Source organism: Spea bombifrons, chromosome 2, assembly GCF_027358695.1.
Source record: "Spea bombifrons isolate aSpeBom1 chromosome 2, aSpeBom1.2.pri, whole genome shotgun sequence".
Classification (NCBI taxonomy): Eukaryota; Metazoa; Chordata; class Amphibia; order Anura; family Pelobatidae; genus Spea; species Spea bombifrons.
The window spans coordinates 111,438,525-111,464,282 of NC_071088.1; the positions used below are offsets into that span (position 1 = coordinate 111,438,525).

Consider the following 25,758-nt stretch of genomic DNA (forward strand, 5'->3'; position numbering starts at 1 on the left):
TTGCGGGTGCCTCAGTCATTTTAAGATTAAACGATTTACAGTCAGCTGTTTTATTTGCACTACTTCGATCTGGTGTCCCTGTTTGTCTAATCATTGTCTAATTGCCTCTAAGAACACACGAGCTGTAAATAGTCTACGTCTTAAAACTCATATAGTGGCTGCAAATGGACTCCCCTAAACCATGTAAAGATTGTGGCTGTAGAGCCCATCTGTGATATCTGAGTACAGGGGTAACTCGGTATCTGCATAACACACACTAGGCATTATATATATATATATATATATATATATATATATATATATCTGCTACAAAGAAGAGAATGAAAAACCCTTTAGTTTAGCCATAAAATGCTTGGCGCACTGCTACACCCCAATTCTGTGGCACTATATGTAAGCTAGCTGCTCACTGAGCTTCCAAGGCTCTTAGGACAATCTATAGATCTAAGCTCACATTTGAAACATGGTTTAGTCTTTTTTTTTTTTTTTTTTTTTTTAGTATTTTACCACAGCAGACAAAAGACTGGCACACAACAAAGATTTTATTGGTAAAATAAAATCATGGCTATTAAAAAACAAAAAAAATATAAAAAAAGGGACTTTATACCCCTTTATTTGTGAATACTAAAGTGTTACCTTATTCAGTCAACAGAAATTACCTCAGTTTGCTGTTGGTGTTAAAACTTGAATGACTCTGTAAAGTGGGGAGTTAGAGTCAAACAGGCCAGTTTGCATTATTTATTGTTTATTTAGTAATCTGCACTATTTTGTTTGCTTTTCTTCTTGCATATGTTTTCTTGTGTGCCTTCGTAAAATGTAGCATAACTTGTAAATTATTTTTTGAGGGAGATGTATGTGTGCCGTATCCATAACTGGGTTAAAAAGGAGCGTCTACCACCTAACCCATTTTTTTTTTTGCTGTCCGGGCAAAGCTTTGCTTCTAGCTGGGGCCGTCCTGCAGCCATCAACCTGTTCACTTGACGAAAGGCTTGGGTCCAAAGATGCTGCATGGAATTGTTAAGGGCTAAGATGTTTCGGTATGGATAGTGTTTGTTTTTAGATGAGGACAATGGTTTATCCCACCCCCTCCGATAACCAGTTTTATTCCTGTATATCTTTTTTTTTTTATTTTTTTTTGGTTGTATGCCTCCGGTGTAGTTACGATTTTCCTGTTTTGCTATAGTTTTGCACAAGATTTTGGGAGATGAGATTTAAGGTGTTTTGAAGTATAATGTAGATTTTCTCATCCCCCTCCCTCGGACCTCAGATACTGCCTGCAAGGCATCTACCAGTCTCTTGTTAAACATCCATTTCATGAGGAAGTCCATATGCTACCATTGCTTTATATTATGCGATTTCACAGGTGTTTTCTGACGTATTAATGCAAAGCTTGATTATGTGAATATATAGTGTGTATTTTAAGGCTTTTTTTTTCTCTCCATTGCACATTTTTCCCTATCCAAGACAATCAAAGTTCTTTAAAAGGGCTTTTAGATAACTCCTTCTCTGTCCTGACTTTGCAAATTCCTCTCTGCCCTTTCTCTGGTGGGGGCATGTTGCAGCAGTCTGGCCGCTACAAGTCATAATCAGCTCTGCCTTGTCTTGTTCTCCTTTAATGATTATAATGTGTGCATTGGCAGCACAGCTTGACAATTGTAAGTAATAATTTGTAAGTGTTTATTTTTTCGGGGCGCCGGGCATGGGGTAAGCAAAGGAAGGTGCGTTATTTTGCTGACAGATGTCTGGTTCCCTGAGTGCATTGTTTACAGGGCTGTCCTGAAACTTCCATTCCTATTTCCCTCTTCCCACCCTACCTCTAGACTGTGCACCATTTTCCTTGGGTACTAGTTAATCTTGGGAATGGTAACTGAGTTTGTTTTTAACCCTTGGATTTTTACTTTTCAAAAAACATATTATGCCAAAGTATCCCCATTTTATTCACCTCCCCCTGTTAATTTTAGCTGTGCCCCTATTGAGTGTAAAGTGTGGACTGGATGCCTGTGACATCCACTCAGACTCTGTACAGGATCTTTCCTTGAGTAGTTTCTCTTCTAAAATGGAAGTTTCTTTCAGCTCCTAATGCAAAGCACCTGCTTCATTAATAAGCACTTTTTATAACCCTTGCTGCTGCTGGTGCCCACAGAGCATTGTTGCAATGCAGTAGACATCCGCACGGCTTAAGGGTTAAGGTATCTAAGGGTTTGATTTCCCTCACTAACACATGGCATAAAGATGGATGGAATGAAGGAGTATTGGTTGATTTCATCCTCCACTGCTGTGCTCAATCCTCTAAAGGGGAAGCAAGGATGGAGAAGTCGATGTGTTTTAACAAATAGAAGGGGACAATAAAGAGGAAAATAACAGCACAAATGCATTTCACACAAGTTTACTTGCACTGCCACTGTTTAAAAGAAGGAGCTATTACCCATGTGGATAGCTAACGTGAGCCATATTGCTGAATGTATCCTCTGACACCATATACCAAGATATTAAATTAACTTTAAATATTGTTGACACTTTGTGTATACACAATGGTTGGTTGCCAATTAATTTGAGAGTGAGGCTGTCATGATCAGTTTGCAATGTTTTATTTTATTTTTTTTGCGTTCCTTTGGTTGGATTAGGTCCAGCTTGATCCAGATGCGAACGTGGAAAAAGTTACTATGATTTAAATATCCAACAGAAGTCCACAGTTCACCAAAAAATACCTCCTTGTGTTTGCAGCATTGTTGTCATATGCAAATGGGTTCATATCTACATAGGTGTGTGTGTGTATATATATGTAATATATAACCACAAGGTATGTTAAAACATATACAGATGATCCCATAAGAAAATGATTTATCTCTATAGAAATATTGTGTGCCCCCTTTTTTTTATATTTTCAAGGGATGTTTATTGATGTTGGCGAGAGAACTGTCTTTACAGCAATATTTAATATCTCCATAACCCAGGCAGCTTCATCATGAAAATAAAAACTGGTTCCTTATTATTAGAAAAATATGGCAACTGGTCATCTGCAAAAATACTTTTCTAAGTTAATAGCAGCTATATTATCATTTGAATTGCATAGTAAAAAATGTGAAAATATCCAAGCTTATAATTAAACCAAGGGGAACGTATAATGGGCTTGTGCCAAGAATGAAAGCAGACAAATGTATCTTGCTGTCCGTTGTTACAAAGCAGAATTTCTTTTACCGAGGTCTAACAAAATGGCGGTCCGTAATCAGTGTGGCTGGTATTTTCTCCAAAGCATTTTTACACCAAAAATAAAATGGTAGAGGACAATGTCGGTAGATTTATCATCCTCATAGGTTCTTGTTAAGTGATAATTATGGTATGTATAAATTGATTTTCAGCCCTAGGTTAAAGGACATCTTCTCTGTCAACATATTAAATTGTACATTATTTAGTTTAGTCTTAGAATGGATTTGTTCTCTAAGGGAATGTGGCAATGCACCACACAGACAGATCAAAGGGTGGTTTATATTGTCAAGTGTGATGGTGCATAGTAAAGCTTCACAGGAAGCAACCGGTGTTTGTGCTGACCGTGCACACCATGCTGAGACAACATTACGGGGAAAACCTTTATTCTTTAACAGACTCCATTGCCCCATCAAGACTGAAAAGTACAGTAATGCCTTTGCACAGAAACCAAAGCAAAACACAACTGTTCTAAAATGAGTTAATGTGTCCCCTTTATGGAAATCATAAACCCTTTTTGCTGCTTGAACATTCTGTAACAATCTTGCTGGAATACGTAGCAGCAAAAAAAGAAAGTCTTTGTGTTCTTCCTAGATGTGGTGTATTTGGCGGGAAAAAATGGCCTCACAGTTTGTGTGCTGTTGGAGTGGAAGCACAAAATGCATTGCTGCATGGGAAGGATTATTATATGAGGAAGAAAGTTCCTCATATTCACCAACCACCGTCTATTAGAGTCAATGAAATGCCAGAGCACCAATTCCTCACTAATCTCCAGCAGTGAGAGGTTTTAACTCTCCTCACTACCTCCACTCCCTCCCCGACTGCCACCTCTGTTACGTTTGCACTTGTTCTCTTGTGACATGTTCAGGGTTTCGGACTTGTTACATGTGGCAATAAAATTGAATCAAAACTACATTGTAACAATTTAATCTTTTGCTTTTGGGTCTTACAGCTCATGTAATGAGCTTTACTCTGTGTGAGCCAATTTTTAGCATTAGATCCAGCTTTTCTTAAAATGTGTCTCTTAATTAACCTGTCTGTGAAATGCTGCACCCTTCATAAACATTATAATGACCTCAAGACCCTGCATAGGGACAGTGATTAAGGTATCTGACCTCATTCTTCCCCAGTCGGGAACACTAAACTGGTTGTACTTCTGTTGGCGCTAAGGCTATTTGGCGTGGCATTTTCCAGAATAAAGTCTGGCAGATTGACAGCACAGGTGCATAACACTTACCACAACTTGGAGTTCAGCGCTTCCAACCCTTTTCTATTGCATATCACCGATAAACATGTCGTTTACAACCCTCCGCTTTGTTATGTAGAGTTTTTCAGGCTCGTGCTGTTGTGGCTTCCTTTCACCCTGTGAGGTTTGTATGCCTTTTTTATGAGTTTCTTCCAATACGCAAGGAAATAAAGCCTTATATAAAACAGTTCTACTTCAGTCGCTGATCATGAACCAGAGTTTAGAAGAGGATGCTGCATGACATTTCTGTATTACTATAACGCTGCTTTTTATTGTCTTAGCCAAACTATGCATTTCTGTTATCTGTAATGGTTATTTATCCATAAAACATGTTTTAATGCAGAAGCTGGTTCAAAATGTGTTAATTCTGGGTTTTTTTTTTTTTTTTTTTTTGCTTGTTTCGTGTAGCCAACATGTAAGCAGGTCTAAATGGATATTGCTTTCCCTCCCTGGGATTATATTGCTATTTTGTTTGTGTGCAGTTACAAAGTACAACACTTTGAGCTTTAGACTCCTGAATTGTGCCATAAAGCAGCATCTCAGGGATGTTTCATGGCATATAATCTAACTTGCAAAGGGTTCCCTAGAAGATCTTGGGAGGTGATCTATTTTGAAGCATTAAAGAAATCCAGTTTGGTGCCTCACGTAACATAAGCACAGTTGTCGTAGTAAAGGGAACGTTTGTTTAAGATACCAGCTCCGTAGCATAGCGGGCTGGCCACGATCCCTAATAACGCCAGCAGTCATCCCTTTGCCATCGTTTCGGACTGCCCTGACCCGAACCCTTTTTATTTTGTAATTTTGTTTAGCTGTACCTATAACTGTACTAAAGCTGTGTAGCTATCTGTCAATGTGACGAGAAATTAAGACTGTCATTGTAATTTGACAAAATCATCTAAAAAAAAAACCTAAACCATTGTGTGTGTGTGTGTGTGTATGTATGTATATATATATATATGTATGTATATATATATGTATGTGTATATATATATATATATATATATATATATATATATATATATATATTTACATACATACATACATATATATGTGTGTGTGTGTGTATATATATATATATATTTACATACATATATATGTGTGTGTGTGTGTATATATATATATATATATATATATATATATATATATATATATATTTCCATCAGCAAATACTTACAAGCTCAGAACTGGTCATTAGAGAGATGTGCCTTTCAAGTGTTCATGTGTTTTTAGTGTTCCTCCATTGAGCTTGTATTAAGAAATTTGGATGCTTTATCTTTTAGTGTGCACATTAGAAGAGGTGTAGTACATTCTGTCAAATGCCTTTCTGGAGGATGTGTACAGATTTAGATTTAAGTAAATATGGTCCAGTGTTTTTCAGGGTTTTTTTTCACAGCCCTTTCTTCCCCATTTAACGTGGTAAAACATTTTTACGTTTTTGTATTGTACACCCGTACAGATACTGGGGCAAATAAATCCACTTCTGCTCTAAAACCTCGGTGCTGTATTTAACTTTTCTTACGTAAACATTCAAGTAGTTTATCAGCACGTTTGTCACTAATTTTAAAGTTCCGAGGTTTGGGTACTACAGTACTTCTCACTGTTGTGTTAAGTCTGAATTAACTGAGCTTTAAAAGTAACAGTTGAAAAAGAGATGAATCAAAGAAAACTATTATACTTTTCCCTCAATATCCAGGATGATTCATTAGAAATTACATTTGTAATGGCAACATTTTAACTTTCATAATCATGTGCATTAAAGAGCTACATGCTAGCATAATACAGTAGGTGAACAAACTTTAAAGGAAAGGGTTAAGTATCCTTAATACTGTTTTCTTACCAGCTGCATGTGTAGAATGAATTTTAGTGAATTCTTCTTAAACATACCGTGTTGCATATGCACAACAGTACAGGAAAATATTGTAATCTCTTAAAACGGTTAACCTGATGGAGAGCCACCATTCTTTCCTTGCCAGTGTGTTCTGTGATATTGGCGATAGTAGACAATGACATCTGTGCTGCTTGTAAACAAATATTAGATGCACCTCATATACCGACTCATGCATTATTTAGCAGTCGGAATTACTTTGTCGAGGTGCCTTAGCTGCTTCTGTTGGCCGAGGTGGCCTTGACCGGAAATGTACTGGGTGAAAAAACGCATATATTGATACCACTGTTGTGTAGAATATTGACCAATTTGTGCAGTGTGATTAATCCCCCTAACACTTCTAGCAGTTTGCTGCTTTCTGTTCAGCCTTTATATGCATACATATTGAAATACGGCGGAGGGTTTAGTTTGGAGTAACAGACATAATGGATAAAGAATAATAAATTGATATTCTAGGTACCATCTGTATCCACAGCTCTGTGTTGTATTTTTTATATATATATATATATATATATATATATATATATATATATATATATATAATCCTTTTCCTGAAATTTTTGCTCCTGTCAGTCTGGGAACATGCGAAACAGGCAGCTATCGGCACATTTTCTCTGGAGTTGGATGTGCTGAAATATGTAAGAGCAACAATTTCTTAAAAGAAAATCAGGGAAAAAGTGGGCATTTAAATATTCATTTGTTCTTTAATTCATACAAATTAGTCTCGGTGCTTGAGGCTAAGAAGGACAAACGGTATTGGACCACATTGTAAAATGACATTTTTCTTTGCACAGCATGTAGACCTCTTGACCTTCGACTTTTTGAGTGTGTGGGGAAGTTGTTTGGGGCGTTAGTGGTTGTAATCACTAATTATGTCAATGTTGCTATTCTCTGTGTGTAACCAATGGGAGTGCGTTTTCCACTCAGGTTGTGAGTTGTTGCGCTTTTGTGGCAGAAAGCAGACTCTGCTTTCATGTTCTTTCCATGTTTTGCAAATGGGAGTCTAGTTTAGGCAGTCAAGTTTCTAAATATTCATCTTCCCTTTAAAAGTGTATTTTGCATGTCCAATTCTTTCCTCCAAGCTTACACCGGTAAACATACTGTGAAAAAAATTACTCTATTCCTTCGTAAGATTTTAGTCCCAATCATTTCCATATTTTCAATCTCTCACAAATCGACCACGCAGTATAAAAGTTGTAGGTATTTCGAATGGGATTTTTATGCCGTACCATTGAATTATTGAATACATTTTGCGAATCTTGGGTAAGGAACTCAAGTGTCTTCCAAGGCACTATGAAGGCTTTTATGCCCATTCAATTAATACGAAGTGTTAAGAGATGTTAGAAACACCATTCTTCTAATGTCACAGCAGGAAACAAAGATGTATTCTGTGGTGCCAATGGCAGTTAAAGGGTTGAAATACATTATTGTGTAGGAGCTAGAGTGCACTAGCATGAAATGGACCCCTTTATGAGTAGACATCATGTAGAATTGTGTTTCCAGGAATTTATTCCACATTGCTGCAAAACTAACAATACCTCTCCCATAGAGATGCATTATATAGTAGAAGTGTTAAAAACCCATCATTGTTGACCTGAGATGCAACCTTCCCTCATATCAGATGTTAACCTAAAAAAGTTGCCAGACACCTGTTTGCCTTTTACACCCCCAAAAACGAGATTTATCTGGCGCTAGGGAAGCCATTGATGGGTATTCTTGTAAAATCATCCATTGGTGCATTTCTCTGACACTGTGTAATAGTCTGTTGGCATTAAAAGGTTGATTTGGTGTACCAAGATTTGTGTTTGTTGCATGTTCCCTCACCTTTATATTGTTTGGTGGTTACAAATTAAGACTTAAGGATCCACTGATGGTCCTTGTCTTTGGATATTCCTTTGTGAGCACAAGTAGGTAATTTGAAATGTGAAGACTACTAGATTGTCATTCCAAACCACGTTTTAAATCACTTGTAGTGATGACATTTTATCGATGCATAGTGTTTTGGGTCCTATGATGAGTGCCTCAATACAAATTGATAAAAAAAAAATTATGGTCTCCCTTGCTGTGATTGAGCCTCTAACAGCAAAATGTATCATCAGAGAAGGTTGTACAGTGCCATAGAAAGAGAAAGCAAGTTTGGTAAAGATGATACCTTCATGGCCTAACTGACGCATAATGAATTGCAAGCTTTCGAGGTTATCTAGTTCTCCTCTTCAGGCATATTATACTGTGGAATCTTTCAAAGGAGGGAGCGAAGAGGCATACAGGTGGGAGGACCAGGGGGAAATCTCAACTTTATTTTATTAACAGGACAACACGTTCAAAACTTGATCACTTTTTCTACAATGCTCCCAGCTACTCAAGTCCTGCTGCTCATATTGTGGCTTTGAATCAGTTATGTTTATTAAAAAAGCTTTAGCTTCTAATGTTTGTTGTGTTTCTTTTCTATGGTTTCATGAAAATATCAGCCCCATCCTGGGCTGTGCAAGTTTGTTATTCCTGTTCATCTGTAGAAATACAAAGTAGGAAACTGAGTTAAATAAGTAAACGCATTTTTAGTCTATTTACCGATTGAACTTATTTAAGGACTGTTGAGCCATTCATGATAAACTTGCTATGGTCAACCATTCAAAATGCATAATAAATTCAGTGAGTTAAAAAGGCAACGTGGCTGCAGATTCTTGTTTTAGTAAATAAACCTCCTACTTTGGTTAATAATTTTGTGATAGGAGCAAATGTAGCGAAGGAAGAGAAACTCGGCCTGAAGTGTGCCAAAACCAGCATACCAGGTAGGTCTAAAAGGGGGCAAAAAATAAGTCACAAGGCTAGCATAACAAATTAAGCTACCGTGCATCAAAATAATAGTTTAGTTTACAGGGTGAGTGAAACAACCGCGGCGCCTACGTTGGTTTTGAATGAGCGCCTTGAATCGGCAATTGCATTTTGGCTTATCGTGGTCAATAATCTGAACTTTCTGATAAATGTGATTGAGGACAACTCGTCAAATGGAAAATGAGTGCTAATCCTCTTAATCCTAATAATAAAGCACCTAGGACTGCTACTGGAATCCATTGGGAAGAATAATGCTTAAGTTCCACGAGCAAATTCAGTAGTACATACAAGCTGGAAGGGGGATGAATCCGGGAACTCCATGGTTAAAATGGAGGTAATGAATTCCTGCAGTTGTCCCAAAGTTATCCAACAGGAGCCAACACAGGGTCTCATGGAGAATGCCCAATAGTTTTGGACTGATCCTAGAACTAAACTTAAATGTGTAGCAAATGTCTCCCTCCACTTGATCCTGTACAGATGCCATAGTTCCGGATGAATTAGTAACCACTCAAAAGCATCTATGATGTTAGCATTGGCCAACCATTATCCCTTCTGTGATCATACTAGAGCTTGAAGAGCCTTATCTATGGAGGCATATTTAAGGGGAAAACGCTTCACTCACTATGAGAGGATAATTCTGATCAATCAAATTTATTTTTAATGTGACACGTGGTTTTGGGATGGGCCCTATGGCAACCAGGGCAGATGTTAAGTAGTCTTCGCAGACCAGTGGTTTTGAAGTGGGGATTTGAATGTCCGATTATGAATAGTCCAACCTCCTCATGGAGGTTTGAAACTGTCCAGGTCGGAAGGGCCCTTTCTAAGCAATTTTGCACTGCCATTGGAAGACAGGAACGCAGCGGGGTCCCGTTACTTTACCCTACTGTGAAACAGGCTTCTCACACAGCATGCAAGCACCAGACCCACAGCTACGGGAGACATAAAGGGGTGTGGGCAGGAGAATTGAGGGTATGTATGATTCTATGTACATGAGCATGGATGTGTAAGTGGGGTGAAAGGGAGCGTGTGTTAGCATATGTGTGTCAGAGCATAAGGTGGGGCGGGGCAAAGAAGGCCCAGACTAGCCGTTTGGGTGCAGTAAAGCTGCTTGGGGCAATGTAAGGCTGTGATATCTGAACCTGAAGCAGGTGAATGGGGAAGTGAGGGTCTGTCTTGATCTGACTGCCTACAAATAATTATAGAAAGGGACCCAATTAGGATACTAATCTGCACCAAGAATACTAAAAGAAAAGAAAAAAAGTGTTCTTCCATAAAGTGGTAGTGTGAGTTAAAGGAGCGACTAGTTTACTGTGCAATGAATTAAACTGGTCTCCTTACTGAACCTCTGAATACAAACACCCCTGGATGAAAATACCAAATAAAGAAAAGGACTAAATCGAATGATGAAGTTGGACTGGTGAGATAAATATAGAAAAAGGTGAACACACCCAGGGATACCGATAAGCAGGGAGATAAAAGTCAATGGTAACATAAGTATGCGAGGCAAGATTAAAACAGACATGGACGCCATTGGACCTCTGAAGGTGTGCTGTGGTATCTGGCACCAAGTCCTGTACGTTGCAAGTTGGAGCCTCCATGGATGCATGCTGTTGCCTAGGTAAGCAGCGCACATGCACCTGACCATCCATGCGATGTAAAAGAAAACTTCATTCATCGGTCCAGGCGATCAACACGGGTACCCCGACTGGTCTGCGGCTACACAGCCCCATATGCAACAAACCTTTGCGGCTACACAGCCCCAGATGCACACCTTTTTATCAGAACCAGCATGAACTTGTTCAGCAATCTGCACTACAGTTGCCCACCTGTTGGATTTGACCACACAGGGCAGCATTTGCCCCCAACATACATCAATAAACCTTGGCCACCAATTACCCTTATCCTTCTTTGGACCAATGATAATGTGTTCATTTTGGCATGGGTGCTAATTCTGAAGCCAAAGGATTTTGTAGAGCTAAATTGGAAGAAAAAAAAAAAAGTTTACTGTGACTTAATGCTACACCATCTTTGGCCTACCCATTGGATACCATTTCTTGACAACTATAGTTATCTAAGCGTGGTCTGTTCATGTGATGGAACTAGTGTTAGACTCAATTTAAAATTAACAATTAACAATAGCTGCCTTTACACATTCAAATAATCTATACGGGTACGAATAACTTGGGTTATCCTTTGGGATTTCCTCCTCTTCTGCAGAGTTTGTGGAGAAAGATGCGGAAAAAAATTGAGAGCAGGTACAATCAACAGGGGATGCTTTGACTTCATAGTAGGATTCCAATGCAAGCATTACTCTGTGAGTGGGATCATGGGTAATGCAGAACAAAGCCTGAAGTGCCCCACTTTTGCTATTTGTGGAGGCACATTAGATGTCAAAGATGGAAAAATATAAACTTGATATAGTAACTAACAAAACATTAAATAACAAAAATCATAGAGGGCTTCAAGTAAATATAACAGTTTTGGTATTTCTATGTGTTCAGATATTCATATGAATAGAAATGCTAAAATTACAAGAAATTTACACGGAATAAAAATATAAAATGTTTTATTTTTCATACATAAACCAAGGAAATCTTGTGTGTTCCAAGACATCTGTATTTGCAAGTGATTTTATATGAGTTTTTAAAAGGGAAAAGGTAATTGGCAAATCAGAAAGAAAGGCCTGTTCAGCATGGCATATCACGTCTACACGGTAACTACAGATACAGTTCTTTGTAAGGATGGGAGAACATAAAATGGTGAGAAAATGTATATGCTAATTTTGTCACACTTTGCCTCAGATCGTAACCATTTTACCTGATAGACGTTAACAAAATAACGCCAAATACATCAATTGTAATGGCGGCATTTTCACTTTAATTATATATATTTTTCTTGTTCTACCTCTCTTGGCAAGAGGTCTGCAAACTTGTGTATTCACAACACAAAAGGTCACCATCCTCAATTACATTCATAATCAAAAAATCTGCACTACTGGTGTCCACAACTTGCTTGCTTTTGTTTATAGCTATATAAAAAAAAATATCTACACATCTGTTGGCAATTGACTAGAACGCTCTAGGAATTTAATCCATTTAAAAAGGTGAAGTCTGAGAAAGCTTGTGTTCTATGAATCAAGACAGTTTGTTTATCTTGCGACGGGTTCTCAAAAGGATGATGTTTATTGTGCCACTTTTCAATCTTTAAAAAAGTTATTATGCCTATTCAGTATGTAAGATGATATACCTTAAAACAGTCGAAGGACAAAAATTGGCATTTGCCTTTCCCAAAACATTCAAGTTATGCCACTGGTCAATTACATTAAAAAAAAATAAAAAAAACCCCACAACAATCTTCGTTATCCATCAATAATTTCTAAATGGTCTTGAAAGAGGGCAATGCACAGCATAATGATACCTCCTAGCAAGAAACCTATACTGTGGATGAAGCAGTCCTTTCCGTGAAGACCAGAGGATTCTCTGAGTAACATCTGGGGAAGCTGACAAAGGATGTACAGTCATTATCTGTTACAAGCACAATATTTAACAAAAAAAACAACAAAGGATAATGAAGGTAGCATTAGTGCACAAAACACTAGAATTTTAATGTATAACTCCAAGTTACCCACTATATGAAGGAGGGTCCATTTTTAGGGCCTAAATCCCTCTGTCCCTCTTTCTTCTCATGATATCCCTCTTTTCTAAGAATCTTTGCAAGGTTTGAGTTTTTCACAGTATTCTATATTCCTAAACTTCACAATGCATATAGAGAAAGCAGAATCTTGTCTATGAATTAAATTGTGTAAATAAGAAGTGCTATTTTCTACTGCTTTACACCCTAGCGAGTTAAATATCAAGAGGGCGAGAAAAAAGGCAAACGGCCAATTCCATTAAATGAGCCAAGTGACATCTGCAACAGTCTATATATGTAGATATATTGTATACACACACACACACCTATGTGTTAAGCTGTTATCAATCCCAATTCATTGTCAGATTCTCTTTAATTCACAACTTACCATGTCTACCAGTGCAACATATAGAAATATGCCAGCTGTAGCAGCAAATATCCAGGGAGTGCCAGCAGAAGAGCTAATCATGGTACCAGTCACCATGCCCATGAAGGACAGGAATACTGAAACCAGGCTGAAAAAAAGAATCCTCCGCACTGGGACACCAGTCTGTAACAAGACAGCAAAATCACCTGAAAGAGAAAATATTTGCTTACAGGGGGCTTAAAGGTTTCCACTTCAGTCACATCTTGGCAAAATCTTAGAAAACACATTAAAATAGCTTTGTTTTGGAAATAAAAAATTAGGTGGGGCAAGAAGATCAAGTTCTGGAAGTTTAATGTGGTTTGTCAGAACGGATGGAGTTTGGGTAGGGTTACCATGAGGCTGCACCTTTAGCCAGCTTTGGGCTCATGCCTAGCGACAGTCAAACAAAGACCACCAGTGGCAAAACAGAACAATTGGTACCAATATAAGCAATGCAGGGAGTTCCCAAATATGTATATGCTGGCCGTCAACCCGAGATATGTATATATGTTCCAGACAAACATGCAATCAGAGTGGCCCAGAATCGCTGAAATACTAATATCTTAATTTCTCAACATGCCAACAGAAGTATTTACATGCCCCCCCATGTTCTATTTCCATTTTATATCATATTATTACTAATTTTTAAATAACAGAGTGCCAGCAGATTATGTAGTGCTATACAAAGATCAAAATCTCACATATAGACGTGATTGGAGTGTTTTTTTTTGTTTGTTTGTTTTTTTAACCATACCCAACTCATGAGGCAATTCGTGGCAAAACACAGCAACAGTGGTGCTAATACCCCCCGAAAAACCAGCAGAGAAAGCAGCACCTGTAAAATAGAGAGAATGCATTATAAAACACTCACTTCAGAGGATCATGATTGCCCACCCTATTTAGATATACAGTCGTCTTGTATTGCCAATGAAAAAGACATCTGTACTCATGAGACTAAGTCATACCAATGGCTAATCCGTCTGTGAAGTTATGAATTCCATCACCAAGAAGAACCATCCATACAAAGTCTGCAATGCCTCCGCCACCGGCAGAGTGCGAGTGGCCATGGTGTGATGATGCGTGAGATTCTGGGTCCTTTCTGATGACCTCTTCCTGAAACTCACTACTCCTCTGCAGATCATCAGTTGTTTCAGCGACTTCACAGAAATCACGGTCTGCAGAAAAATCCAGATCTTCAATAATTTCAAGGGGTTTTAAATTACAATCCAGTAACATGCATTTGCATGCACGCAAGCACAGATATACAAACAACGGAAAGGCATGTCAAAAGGTAGCCTCTCCACTCTTTCCAAGAACTTTGATTAAAATGAGTAATACATTTCAGTCTAGAAGAAGCATTACGCAATAACGAATAGCAGTTTAAATATCACACATACGGCCGGAAGGTCTGTCCCTACTGACAACTCTTTATTCATGAGTAACGGCTACCATTAACACATACAATAAGACCACGCAAGGTGTCAGGATCTCAAACTATAAACTTTCAGGTTTTACAGGTTTACATAGTTCACATCACATGTTTTAGTCTTTGGCGTAAAGCACTGTCCTGAGGAAATCAAACTGCACCCATACAGCTGTAGAGCTATGTGACCTACCAACAGCGTGGCCGAGATCCCGTAAAACGGTGGTGCAGTCCTCGCCTGCTGTAGGCCGCTGTTGCTGGGAGTTTTTCTGGAAGGCGACAAATGCTGATTATCATATATAAAATAAAAAAAAGCACACATTAGCAATTTTTCAGATTTTCCAAACAATATACTCACCTTCCGTTTCCTCCTCTGATTCACAAGTCCCATGACGTTTTCAATAAGAAACAGCAGGTAGATACCGCCAAGTACGCATAAGCCTTTCAGAACAGGCCCTGTGGAGTGGGATTCTTTGCTTTGTTTAGCATCGGTGTGATTTTCCTGGGCCTGTGAAACATTACCCAGGGTTTATTACAACTCACAAAACTTGTATCCAGATGAATCCCTCCATTCCTGGATTATACCTTCAAAGTAGTATTCAAGTCGATAACTAAATCTATTGCCAGTGTGTTACATGTACAGGTCACAGAAAATGTTGCCATTAAAATGGATTACATGGAGACGCAGAGGACATCTATCAGAGAAGAATATTACTTTATACAAAACACTTATCGCATGCATAAACATGAAATATTTCAAAAGAAAACCTGTAGCATACATGGGGCAGGAGGTGGAGTAAAGCATCACCGCACAGAGTACCCACAGCCAACGCCACTAGGAACCTGAGGAGGTAGCGGAACACAGGGCGTCTGAGAAGTGGAATAAGGGCAATGGCCAATAGCGAAGGTGCGCTGACTAGCGTGACGGCAAGTGCACCCCAACCCAAGACTGAAAGACAGGAAAAAAGAAAAAACACCTATTAGTTGGTGCAACTAAAAGCAATATTAAGCTGTTTATGACAAATGAACAGGATAGAGAGATTATCATGAATTTTTATAGTGCCATGATATTCTGCAGTGCTGTACAATGGGATGTGTGGGAATGAGCCAGACCTAGACAGAATGGGCAGGCTTCACTTTAAGTGTAAAACATATGATATGTAGGACAGACTTCTCCTCCAATACCTTGGAGTAGTGACGGCTGAGAGTGTGTGTCTACAGCGTTGAGCTGATCATTGTGCTGAATGCACACCCGGCTGTCAATCTGGTAGAGCAGAGCCGGACACAGCAGGGTGAAATGCTGAGGAGTGATTTCTGAGATGCCATCAAGCCCAAAATTCAGTAATAACTGAGTCACATTCAAACACTGTAAAGGGAGGAACAAAATTAAAACAGTCTAGAAGCACAACGCATACAGGTTGGGCAATCTGTACACAGACATATCACATATGCATTTTCTTAAAAATAAATTAATATGAGTTTTAGAGACGAGTTTTCCATTCTATTAAAATTATATAATATATATATATATATATATATATATATATATATATTAACCATCTTCTAGAGGCAAGCATTTTAAAATCCAAGAGTCCTTATAATACAAAGGCTAAAGCAGGGCAAGACAGAAACACAAGCCAAAGCAGGACTGATGCAAACCCTTACTTATTAGGATATAGGACTTTTATCTTCTTTCCATCATGTTTTGCTCTGTTTGGGCATGGCTTGCCGAGCCTTGAAGTCTACATCGCTTCAGTCTCAGCTTGTACTACAGAGCAGCTTGCATGACAACCTTTTATTGGAATGTGGATTTCAATAATTATTAGGGTCCTCAAAGAGAGTTAAATTAAAATGTGCCCAAAATAGCAAAGGGGATATCTGCCTGGGCCTCCTTATATATAAATTATTTCACCCAGTCTGTCTCTTTAGGCTGATTTTTTTTTTTTTATTTAAAAAAGAAAAGGAAAAAACAAAACAAAAAAACACAGGAGTCAATGACTGATTGTACCTGAGCCACATATGATATAATAGAAATAGTGTTTGTTGAGCTCTGCAGAGCTACACTAAAAGATCCTTCATAGCTGTATCATGCAGTGGTTCCCTTACATTTTCATGCTGATGAGTATACTTAGAGTGATGAAGTTGTAGTAGTTGCTCCAGAATGTCTTGCGAATGCCAATTCTTCAGACCTTGGTGCCTAGTGCTTTTTATCCCATCCTGTATAGTGATTCTTCTAGACTTTGGCACCTCTGTCACCGGCTGCCTGTGGTGCGCCTGATGTGTCGTGTTGGAGTCATCTTTCACTCTGACCTCCCAGGGACAGACAGAAGCAGAAATGGGTAAATTACTGATTATTAATAAGCAGCCTGTAATAACCAACCTTATCATTAACACAAAAACAAAACAAAGACTGTTCTAATAAGATACACTAAAACATGTTAATAAAGTGGTCCAGTAAGTAGAAGTTGTCAACGACAATTGTTAAAGTTGTATGATACACAGTCCAATAACAGACACAACTTTCAAAGAACAGCTACAAGGTCTCTCTTAATGTGCGGCATAAGAGGCAACCTCTCAGGCCCTGAATTACCTTAGGGCCTTTGCACTTTTATTGTAGGCACTTTGGGAGGACGTGGTAGCAGAAGATCGCTATAGGATCAGCTGATTAAGTCCACACCAAGGAAGAAAAAGAAAAACGCGGGGAGACTATTTGGGCCGAATGTTTCTTGTTTTAGTACCTTACATATTCACTCACCTTCTAGCATTGTTGTCCTCTTTATTGCCCTCTACCACAAATGGGAACTCCACGGTGGGGGGCGTTAAATGGTCCCGGCTGGAGTGTACATGGCTGTGTTTGTTTTCCTGTACGTCTAGTATATCTAAGTGAGCCACATGATCATGCCCTAGTTCTGTGTGTTGTATCTCAACAACCTACAAATGAAGAAAAATAGGTTCTCTTTCTACATTCTTAATCGTATAGATTCTCACACTGTGCCATGTACTGCTTGGTGCAAGCATTTATACGTTTCCTAATCTCTGAGCACTTTATATTTCCATTACCCAAGCACATATGTTCATGAGGATCATGATGTCATATACCTGAACTTTGCCAAGCCCCAGGTTCTGGAGTAAGAGAGTGAGTCCATGATAAGTCAAGGTGTCATTCTCCCCGTAGAGATGGAACAGCTGTCGAAGATAATACCCTTGCTCCTTTTCAGCATTTTCCAAGGACATTGCAGTCTCTGCATCTTCATTGGTCGCCTCCAAGGTCTGCTTTGCAGACAAGGGTCGACCTAAAGTGGAGATTTTTAAAGATGGTATTTTCCCCTGACAAAGAAAAAAAGATGAACATGTCCATAGGCTCCAAAGAAATATCAGCCAAGCCTTGGGGGGCACCATCTATGAAGAAAGGATACAGATATATTCAAGTTAAGGATTCTATAATTATTATTGAAAAACAAAGTTTCAAGGTGCATAACAGTCCCAGGTCGCAGTCATGGGTCACATACTGAAGATTGCCTGGTAGTCCAGGAACATTGTAGCGATTAGCCCATAACAACTTAGTCATGCCAAGGCAAGCAAATGGTTGAGCTAAGTATAATATATATATATATATATATATATATATATATATATATATCAATCAGTCTTTGATCCAGGGGCATGCAGGATATTCTTTGATCATCAGTCCTTGTGTTAACACCAGGCAAATGCCATAAATTCAATGAGCAGATAACATCACAAGAGCTACACTTGGGGTGGGACATCTGCTCTGAGATGGGTCATCCAGGGGACAGCCACATATTATGAAATACGGGGAAAGCGTATATATATTGCGTAGAAGGGTTCAAACCTCCGAGTCGGCCAGGTAACAACTAGGTGGTCCGGCCTCTGTGGTTTATCTATACGATATGGTTTTTGGTCAATGAAAGACAGCTTTTCTTTAACACCTTAATGGAGAGCTTTACCATCCGACTCTCCCACAATGACTTATACACTGTATATAGGTAATTGTATATAAAGGATTTGTTTGCTCCCATTTGATTTTTTGCCAACTTGTAACCTTTGTTTCCGTATTTTTCCCCAGATTAGATGTTTAATTAATTAATCAGCTCTGGTCTTTGTTCTTGAATATGAACTCACTGTTCTGAAGAACACGCTACAGAAGAGTTAATTATGTGTGTCTAATTAAGTTACTTGCTTTTTAACTGTAATTCTGTTTTGTCGGGGGTAACCCAAGACACCCACATATAATGTTTCGGTGATTTCAAGGGTTACTGGGAAAAAAAACTGGCAATCTGGTATATTTTCTGTACACATATAACAGCAAACAAAATCATAAACCTGAGACTTAATATTGTCCCTAGAACCTAGAGTTAGATGACTACAGATATTCCAAAGTGTGTTTGGCTTCCTCACCCTGTGTGTGAACATGTGGCAAATGGTTGGGTCATGGGGCCTGTGTGCTGGTGCAAGCGTCAAGCCTCTATGCTCAGCCCTCCGGGGTCAGCCTCCATCTAGCACCTTCACCAAATTATTCCCATTCCAGCTGCGATGGGTTTAATAGCCAGGCCAATGTGATATGTATGTTTTCTTTGTTCACAAACCTATAAGGGATTGGAACTTCCTACATTTAATATAACGTTTCTCAACAAGTCGCCTTTCCCTGCCATCCATTAAGTTCCTCTAATTCTACAGAGTAGACTGTGACTGTCCCAGGGTTCGTACAATAGATTACCACTTGGGCACGGCATATGGGCCAGCTCCCACAGCTATAGAGAGAAGTCAGCAGTATGTTTGCTGCTGCAGGAGTCTATTAAAGCCAAGTTACCGGCAGATTGTACACGGAGGCTCAAGTTCACCACTGAGTGAATATTATTCTTATTGAGAGACAACAGTAACGGAAATAAAGGAAAATCAGAGACCTCCGAATTAATTCTGGCTTATCAAACCAAATGGAAAGCACAATAATAAATGCACTAATGTATCTCTTTTAGTGTATTTAGCAATACATTCACAGGAACAGGTGATAAATCCTGTCCACCCATTGTACAGAGCTACAGAATTTGATGGGGCTATATAAAACAATGAAGAAGAATAAGGGCTTTTGGCAGCATTTACACAATGACTGGATCCTGTTTTATTTATGCAGTTGTGCACAGTCAAGATCTTCAGCCCCACTCACTTCCCCTCCAAAAATGGTGTGTGTCCCTTGACGTCAGTAGGACCTCCTACTCGCATCCCGCATGGGGGGGCTGCAGGTAGCCAGAGATTTCCCAGGTACGCTCATGGGGACTGGATTTGTAAAGCCCTGTTCTATGCATTCCAACTCTGTGATTTTGGAGAGCACTGCATAATGCACATTAATGGTGTGCACATTAAGTGTGATTTCTGAGCTGCTTTAGTAGGCCATTGGCTGGACCTGCATCCTTGTCTAAAAGCATTGCAGCCCCAAGCCAAAAAATAAGATCAAGTTACTTTAAGACAGGACACAGACAGGGGTCACAAGGGTAGTTAACAAGTAAAGAACGATAGCGATTCCAGTTTTAGCAAAGCTGAATGATTTCGAGAATACCCCTGTACAGATACATAATAAATCGGAATCCTCTGATCCACTTACTGTAAAAATGCATTAAATATTTTTATAGTAGTGTCTCTTTTATAATTTAAAGCATTCACACCAAAGAAGAGAAAAATGTGAATACGCATAATATACTTTGTTTGGCAAATATCAGAATACAAAATTTTATACAAAATTTTATACAAAAGTTATACAAAATGCAAAAAAAGTGCATTCCAAAATCAACAAGGTAAAAAAAATAGTTATACAGGATGAGCTGTATTCAGATCCATACTTGACCAAGGACATTTTTCAAAAAGTTTGGGGATCTCACACAGGGGGTCAGTTTATCCTGTGTATTTTTTGCCTTGTCAATTTTGCTATGTACTTTTGTGTTCTGTGTAACTTGTATTCTGATATTTGCCAAACACATTACATATTATTAAAGCATATTCATTATGCGTCGTTGTTTGGTGCGCATGCTTTAAATTATATTTAATTATAACACTATCTAGTGCCTGGAGAATTTCACCCTATCCTCACTATTTTGCTTATTTCACTTATTTAGAGTGCAGTTTTAATTATTACATTTTAGTGTCTTTGTAAAGTACAGGACTCCATAACAGAGTATAAAGGTTTCTTCAGACTTAGTATTAATTAACCAATGGAGGAAGTGAAGTCATTAAGAAAAGGTATAAAAGTTGAAAGATATCACAAGGAGCCAACTGAGTGGCAGGTACTAGATATGGAGTCCTATCAGATTTATTTAAAAAAAAAAAAAGTATTGTGCCGTTAAAAAACAAACAAAAAAAATTACATTACTGTAAATAGAACTGTGTTTTATGCTTCAAATATGGTTTTCTATTGGACATTCCCTTGCAAACTGGCAAAGTTTGATCCCTTTAAGAAGCTATAGTTAACCGAGCTAGCGATCAACCATATATATAGTCCGTAAAGGGGGACTACCTTGTTTCCCACGACATGAGCAACAAAACATCTAAACCTTCAGGAACTCATGAAACAAAATGCTACTGTTGAATGATAAAAGTTGGAGAATGAGTGACCACAACCGTTGAATAGAGAAACATTGCAAGATATTATGGGTAGAGACATGCGGTTTTTACAGTATGTGAATAACCAATAAACTGAACAAGGAAAATTCAAAGTGTCCAAGTATAATATCTGCTGTAATATCTTCTAACAACCACCTGTTAATTCTGCAGCGTGTAACTCACCGATGAAGAAACACTGTTGATATATACAGCCTATACGGTGGAGAGATGATTTAGAACTTGATCTCAGATGTTCTCCACTTAAACAGCATTGCATTGAAGTATCTGACCGGTGCACCGCATGACATCAGTAGGACAATGCTGTTTGTTTTTCCACTTTTCCAATGCCTGGCTACTGGAATCCAAATTTAGCTTTGGATGGGGGAGGAATGGTGTGAGGCGCTTATGGAAGAGGACCTTACCTACAAAGATAGGTTAATGTTTAATTTACACATTAAACGTTTTGCCCAGCACATGTTATCACCGTTTCATGAACATGTAACAAAATATATTTTAATATTAGGAGACACATTTTGCAAGAGACAATAGTCAAGAAGATGACCTAATGGCACACTTAACTATTAGATCCACATGTAATGACGTATAACCAACACATCAACCAAAGAAAGCAGAATTTCTAGAATGAAATCTGGGAAAATATACAAAAGAATAATTCAAGGCATAGCTCTCCCTTTCCATGGGTTCCCCATGAAGTCACAAGCCTAATCCTGACACAGTTGGGTACAGCCAAGCCACTTAGTAGGAGCATGCAATTGTTTGGTGTCCAAAGGACGTCCTTTTCCCAGTTCAATAAAGCTAAAGGTTGAGTTAAGCAAGAGCTTCTAGAGCCAAGTGTGAAATATTCGTACACACAAACAACCTACATAAAACAAAGACCCAGGAGCAGATGGTATCCAAAGCTGGCCTGGGACTCAGCTGGTGACCATCAGTCTGGGTGGATAAGGCAAGCTATAAATAGATGATATATATATTTCAACACAGTGGTCACACACTGTCTACCTACATTAAAAGTTGAGATATTTTGGATCACAACGTGTAGTAGCCCATTCTGGAAATAATAGTATAGTTACACAACAGGTAGAAGGGCAGTACACCCAGGAGATCCTGAAACGTGCACAATCAGCACATAGATAAGATCTATGAAAAGGCATAAACATAGCATCACTTCCACTTAGGTTCCCTGCTGCATTTAACCCCTTATTGGGGAGGGGAGAGATATAAAATGGACTTCGGGCAGAACTAGAATAATTTATTTTTTTGTACCCATTAAACCCGTAAAAAAAAAATCCCATCTTTACCGGAGGAGACTTATTGAACAAACTTAGGGTGACAGAGTTCCCCATTAACCATGCAGTTAATATGGACTGTATATCACAGACTGCATTAAAATGAGTTATTTTATGCACAATGTGTTATTTTTCTCCTAGCTCGTCACAATTATTCTCATCACTTAAATTTCTGTTACAGAATTTCAAAATATAAATAGAACACTCACAGCAGTGCTAATTGTCATATAAAAGCAGATGTATATCTAGGACTTCAGTGCATAAAAATATGTTTTTCTTCTAACATCCAGTTATCCAGTGATGGTAATATAGCGGTTAATCCCCAAGTTTAGTTTATCATTGAACCTTATGATAGCTGATTAGGTGTTAATGATGCCTTGGGAGTGACCCACCTTATCCACTTTATTTAGGTTTTTTGTTTTTTTAAATAAATAAAATCTACTTGCCTCATACAGCCGCAATACTTCCAATTCTGTAATCCAGGGGGGTAAAGAAGGATTAATTTGCAGGCTTCAGCGAGAGAGCAGCAGGCTTGAGCTGCAGTCCCCTTGCCCTGCAGGTGAGAAGACACTGCCTACATTCCTATGGGTCAAAAGTCAGTGATAAAAGGAGCTGTATGGGGAGGGAGCAACAGAGCAAACCCCTCCCTGACTGCTCTTCTGTTACACATTCATAGCAGAATTCTTAGAGTAACTATTTAAAGGGACAGTACGGTGTTCAGGAGTAACACATATCCAGTACTTTGGTAGAGTTCCAATAGAATTGAAAATGTATACTGTCTATTATGTTTAATAAAGTAATAACAGAGACATACCCCACGCATTTCAAAGGACCGAAAAAAGACACTTTAGTTTCAGGGGATGCAAACGTTTTAAGGAACATTTTGACCAATTGATAGATAGTTGTGTAATTTAGGGAGGCATGTAGAATAATGTGATTTTCATTTTTCCATTTATAAACTGATTTTCTGCTGTTTCTATATAGATTACTGTGGATATAGGACACGGTTATATATTCATACATCATACATTATGTGCTCCATGAAAAGAGGGACGTCAAGCGGGGACATCCGTCTCAAAGAGGGAATGTCCCTCCTAAATAGGGACATTTGGGAGGTATGCAGAGGTTAGCCATTTGCAGAGAATGTAGGCAGGGCTGGTAGCAATCTACAACGATTCCTATACTCAAACTATCACTGGGCTGAAATCCAACTCCTGGCAAGGCCTGGCTTGTTCAAAGGGCAATAGTGCAAGCCAGAGAGGTCTACAATGCCTTCACCAACTTCGTGTTTCCTTCCCTACATGCGTGAATACTCTCCTCATCTGTGGGCACAACTGTACTTTTCTTACATGGCCATACCTAGGAACTTTTTGGCTTCATCTCCCCTTGTGGCTTCCGGTAGGAGGTCCGCCAAAGTCACGGCACATAACGTTATTTTTAATGGGAAAATAGGAAGGGAGTGGGGGTGCCGCTCCCGCGACCCGGAGTTTCCCCATAGTGTGCCGGAGAAGCAGGTTCCCAGGTATGTTCATGGATCTAAGCCTGCACCATGCTGTGCCACACAGATTTGCCCACTCATACTCAGTGTAGTTACCTTTGGTGCTGCCCTAGGCCTGACCCAGGGCACCACCCCAGCCGCCTTTTCCGCAGCTGCCATCTTCACTACAGGGCCTTGGATATGATGTCATATCTTGGCAATCCATGTTTTAAAGGCACACAGCTTCTGCCCCTGGACCTGTCATCCTAGGCCTAGGTCAGGAAGGATGCGTAACCGCTCATACTGAAATACATTTGATATGTACCCCTCTGGATCCCATGCTAAGTGACCATACAATATATGACAAAAATAACTCGTATCATGTTAGCTCTGGAAAGAAAATTTGGTAAAGATGAAACTTTTATTGGCTAACTGAATTGCATTAGATTGCAAGCTTTCAAGACTGCTTAGGGATGTTCCTCAGGCATATTATAGAATTTAAATTAGATTTGCTCACAAATCTATAGTTATATGCAGGCGCTCCCAGCGAAACATAGATTGTGAATTAAGATTACGGTACATTAGGATAATGATGTCAGGGGGAAATACTTTCAAGTGTCGGTGAAATGTAAGATTTGGCACAATCTCTTTCAATAGAAGCTCGTTTGAGGAACCATCCATACTTCTTCATATTTCTGTAAGTCCAAATTCTTATGTTATGCATTTGTATAGCACTGCAGAATATGATGGTTCTTCTATAAAATAAATAGTAATAATAATAAGACTGTCCCTCACTATGTGTCTGTATGCGTATATGGATTATATGTATATTGTGATGTAAACTCTTTATCACAAAAACAAAATTGAGGATTTTATAATTTTTTAACGTTTTTATTCATTCCTTTCTTTATTTATTTATATATTTCAGAAGGGTTTCACAAGGGTTGGCAATCAGGGGAAAAGTTGGGGATGGCCCTCTGGACTGATCTGGTTCACTTCCTGAACATGTATCTGTCTTACTTGCAATTCCACATACAGCCATTAAAATCAAGCTAAAGGGAGGATTTACCCATTGACTGAATCATTTTGGTGTTCCCTTTATGTGTTTTAATACATCTCCTTCATGTTTTGGACAAGAAAGAAAAGTAAGCATTTTGCATGCGTGCTTTTGGTTGCTTTATTTCTAGACCACCTGGCTAGCATTATCCCCTGGGCTGTTGCCAGACGTCCCCTGGTTTCACACCTCTTTCTAGATGGGTGGGGGAATGTTATTCAGTGAGCCTGTTTAGGGAAATCGTTGTCTCAGGTTCAGAGGTTGATGATAGGAGAGCAGATGCAGTGCAAATATTTCTTAAGCCTCTTGCGCTTGACAGCTTTCCATGTAAGAGATGCATTGTCTGTTTATAGATCCACTCTTTAACCAATCAACATGAAAGATCCTCAAACACTATTTCTGTCAGGCAAGGTACTACATTGGAAGGCATCGGGCCCTCTGTCGGAACAAGCATCCGCTCAGTAGAGTCCGGTGGCTTCCAGGCAGCAATCTTGATCCGGTGGCTGGCAGGGGTCTTCCTCTCAGTGGCTGCTTCCTCAGTTTTATGACGGCAAGTTTGCGCATGTATACTTCTCTAAAAGTCTTCTCTTAAATGTGTTGCTAATTACAGAGGACAAGCAATTACATATACAAATGCTTTGTGCCTTTTTCAATTGTTGTGCTATTATCAGGTATTGCTACTCAG

General features: G+C 38.9%; 1 protein-coding gene across 1 annotated transcript; it reads right to left on the bottom strand.

Annotated features, from left to right (window-relative positions):
• Positions 1-12,053: 12,053 nt before the first annotated feature.
• SLC39A5 (solute carrier family 39 member 5) lies at positions 12,054-21,653 on the bottom strand. The gene is made up of 12 exons (XM_053457672.1): positions 21,419-21,653; positions 17,723-18,022; positions 17,379-17,554; positions 16,730-16,928; positions 15,809-15,989; positions 15,403-15,572; positions 14,982-15,131; positions 14,817-14,892; positions 14,166-14,375; positions 13,955-14,035; positions 13,183-13,367; positions 12,054-12,663 (listed from the first exon to the last, which is right to left on the bottom strand). The coding sequence occupies exons 2-12, from the start codon at positions 18,020-18,022 to the stop codon at positions 12,523-12,525; spliced, it is 1,869 nt and encodes a 622-aa protein (XP_053313647.1). The 5' UTR covers positions 21,419-21,653; the 3' UTR covers positions 12,054-12,522.
• Positions 21,654-25,758: the final 4,105 nt, after the last annotated feature.

Coding starts and splice junctions, on each gene's coding strand:
- SLC39A5 (XM_053457672.1), bottom strand. CDS start 18,022: ATGGTGCCCCCCAAGGCTTGGCTGATATTTCTTTGGAGCCTATGGACA. Junction 15,132..15,402: donor TACTCCACCTCCTGCCCCAT/GTATGCTACAGG, acceptor AATGTTTCACAG/GCCCAGGAAAATCACACCGA. Junction 14,893..14,981: donor ATCAGAGGAGGAAACGGAAG/GTGAGTATATTG, acceptor GTCGCCTTCCAG/AAAAACTCCCAGCAACAGCG.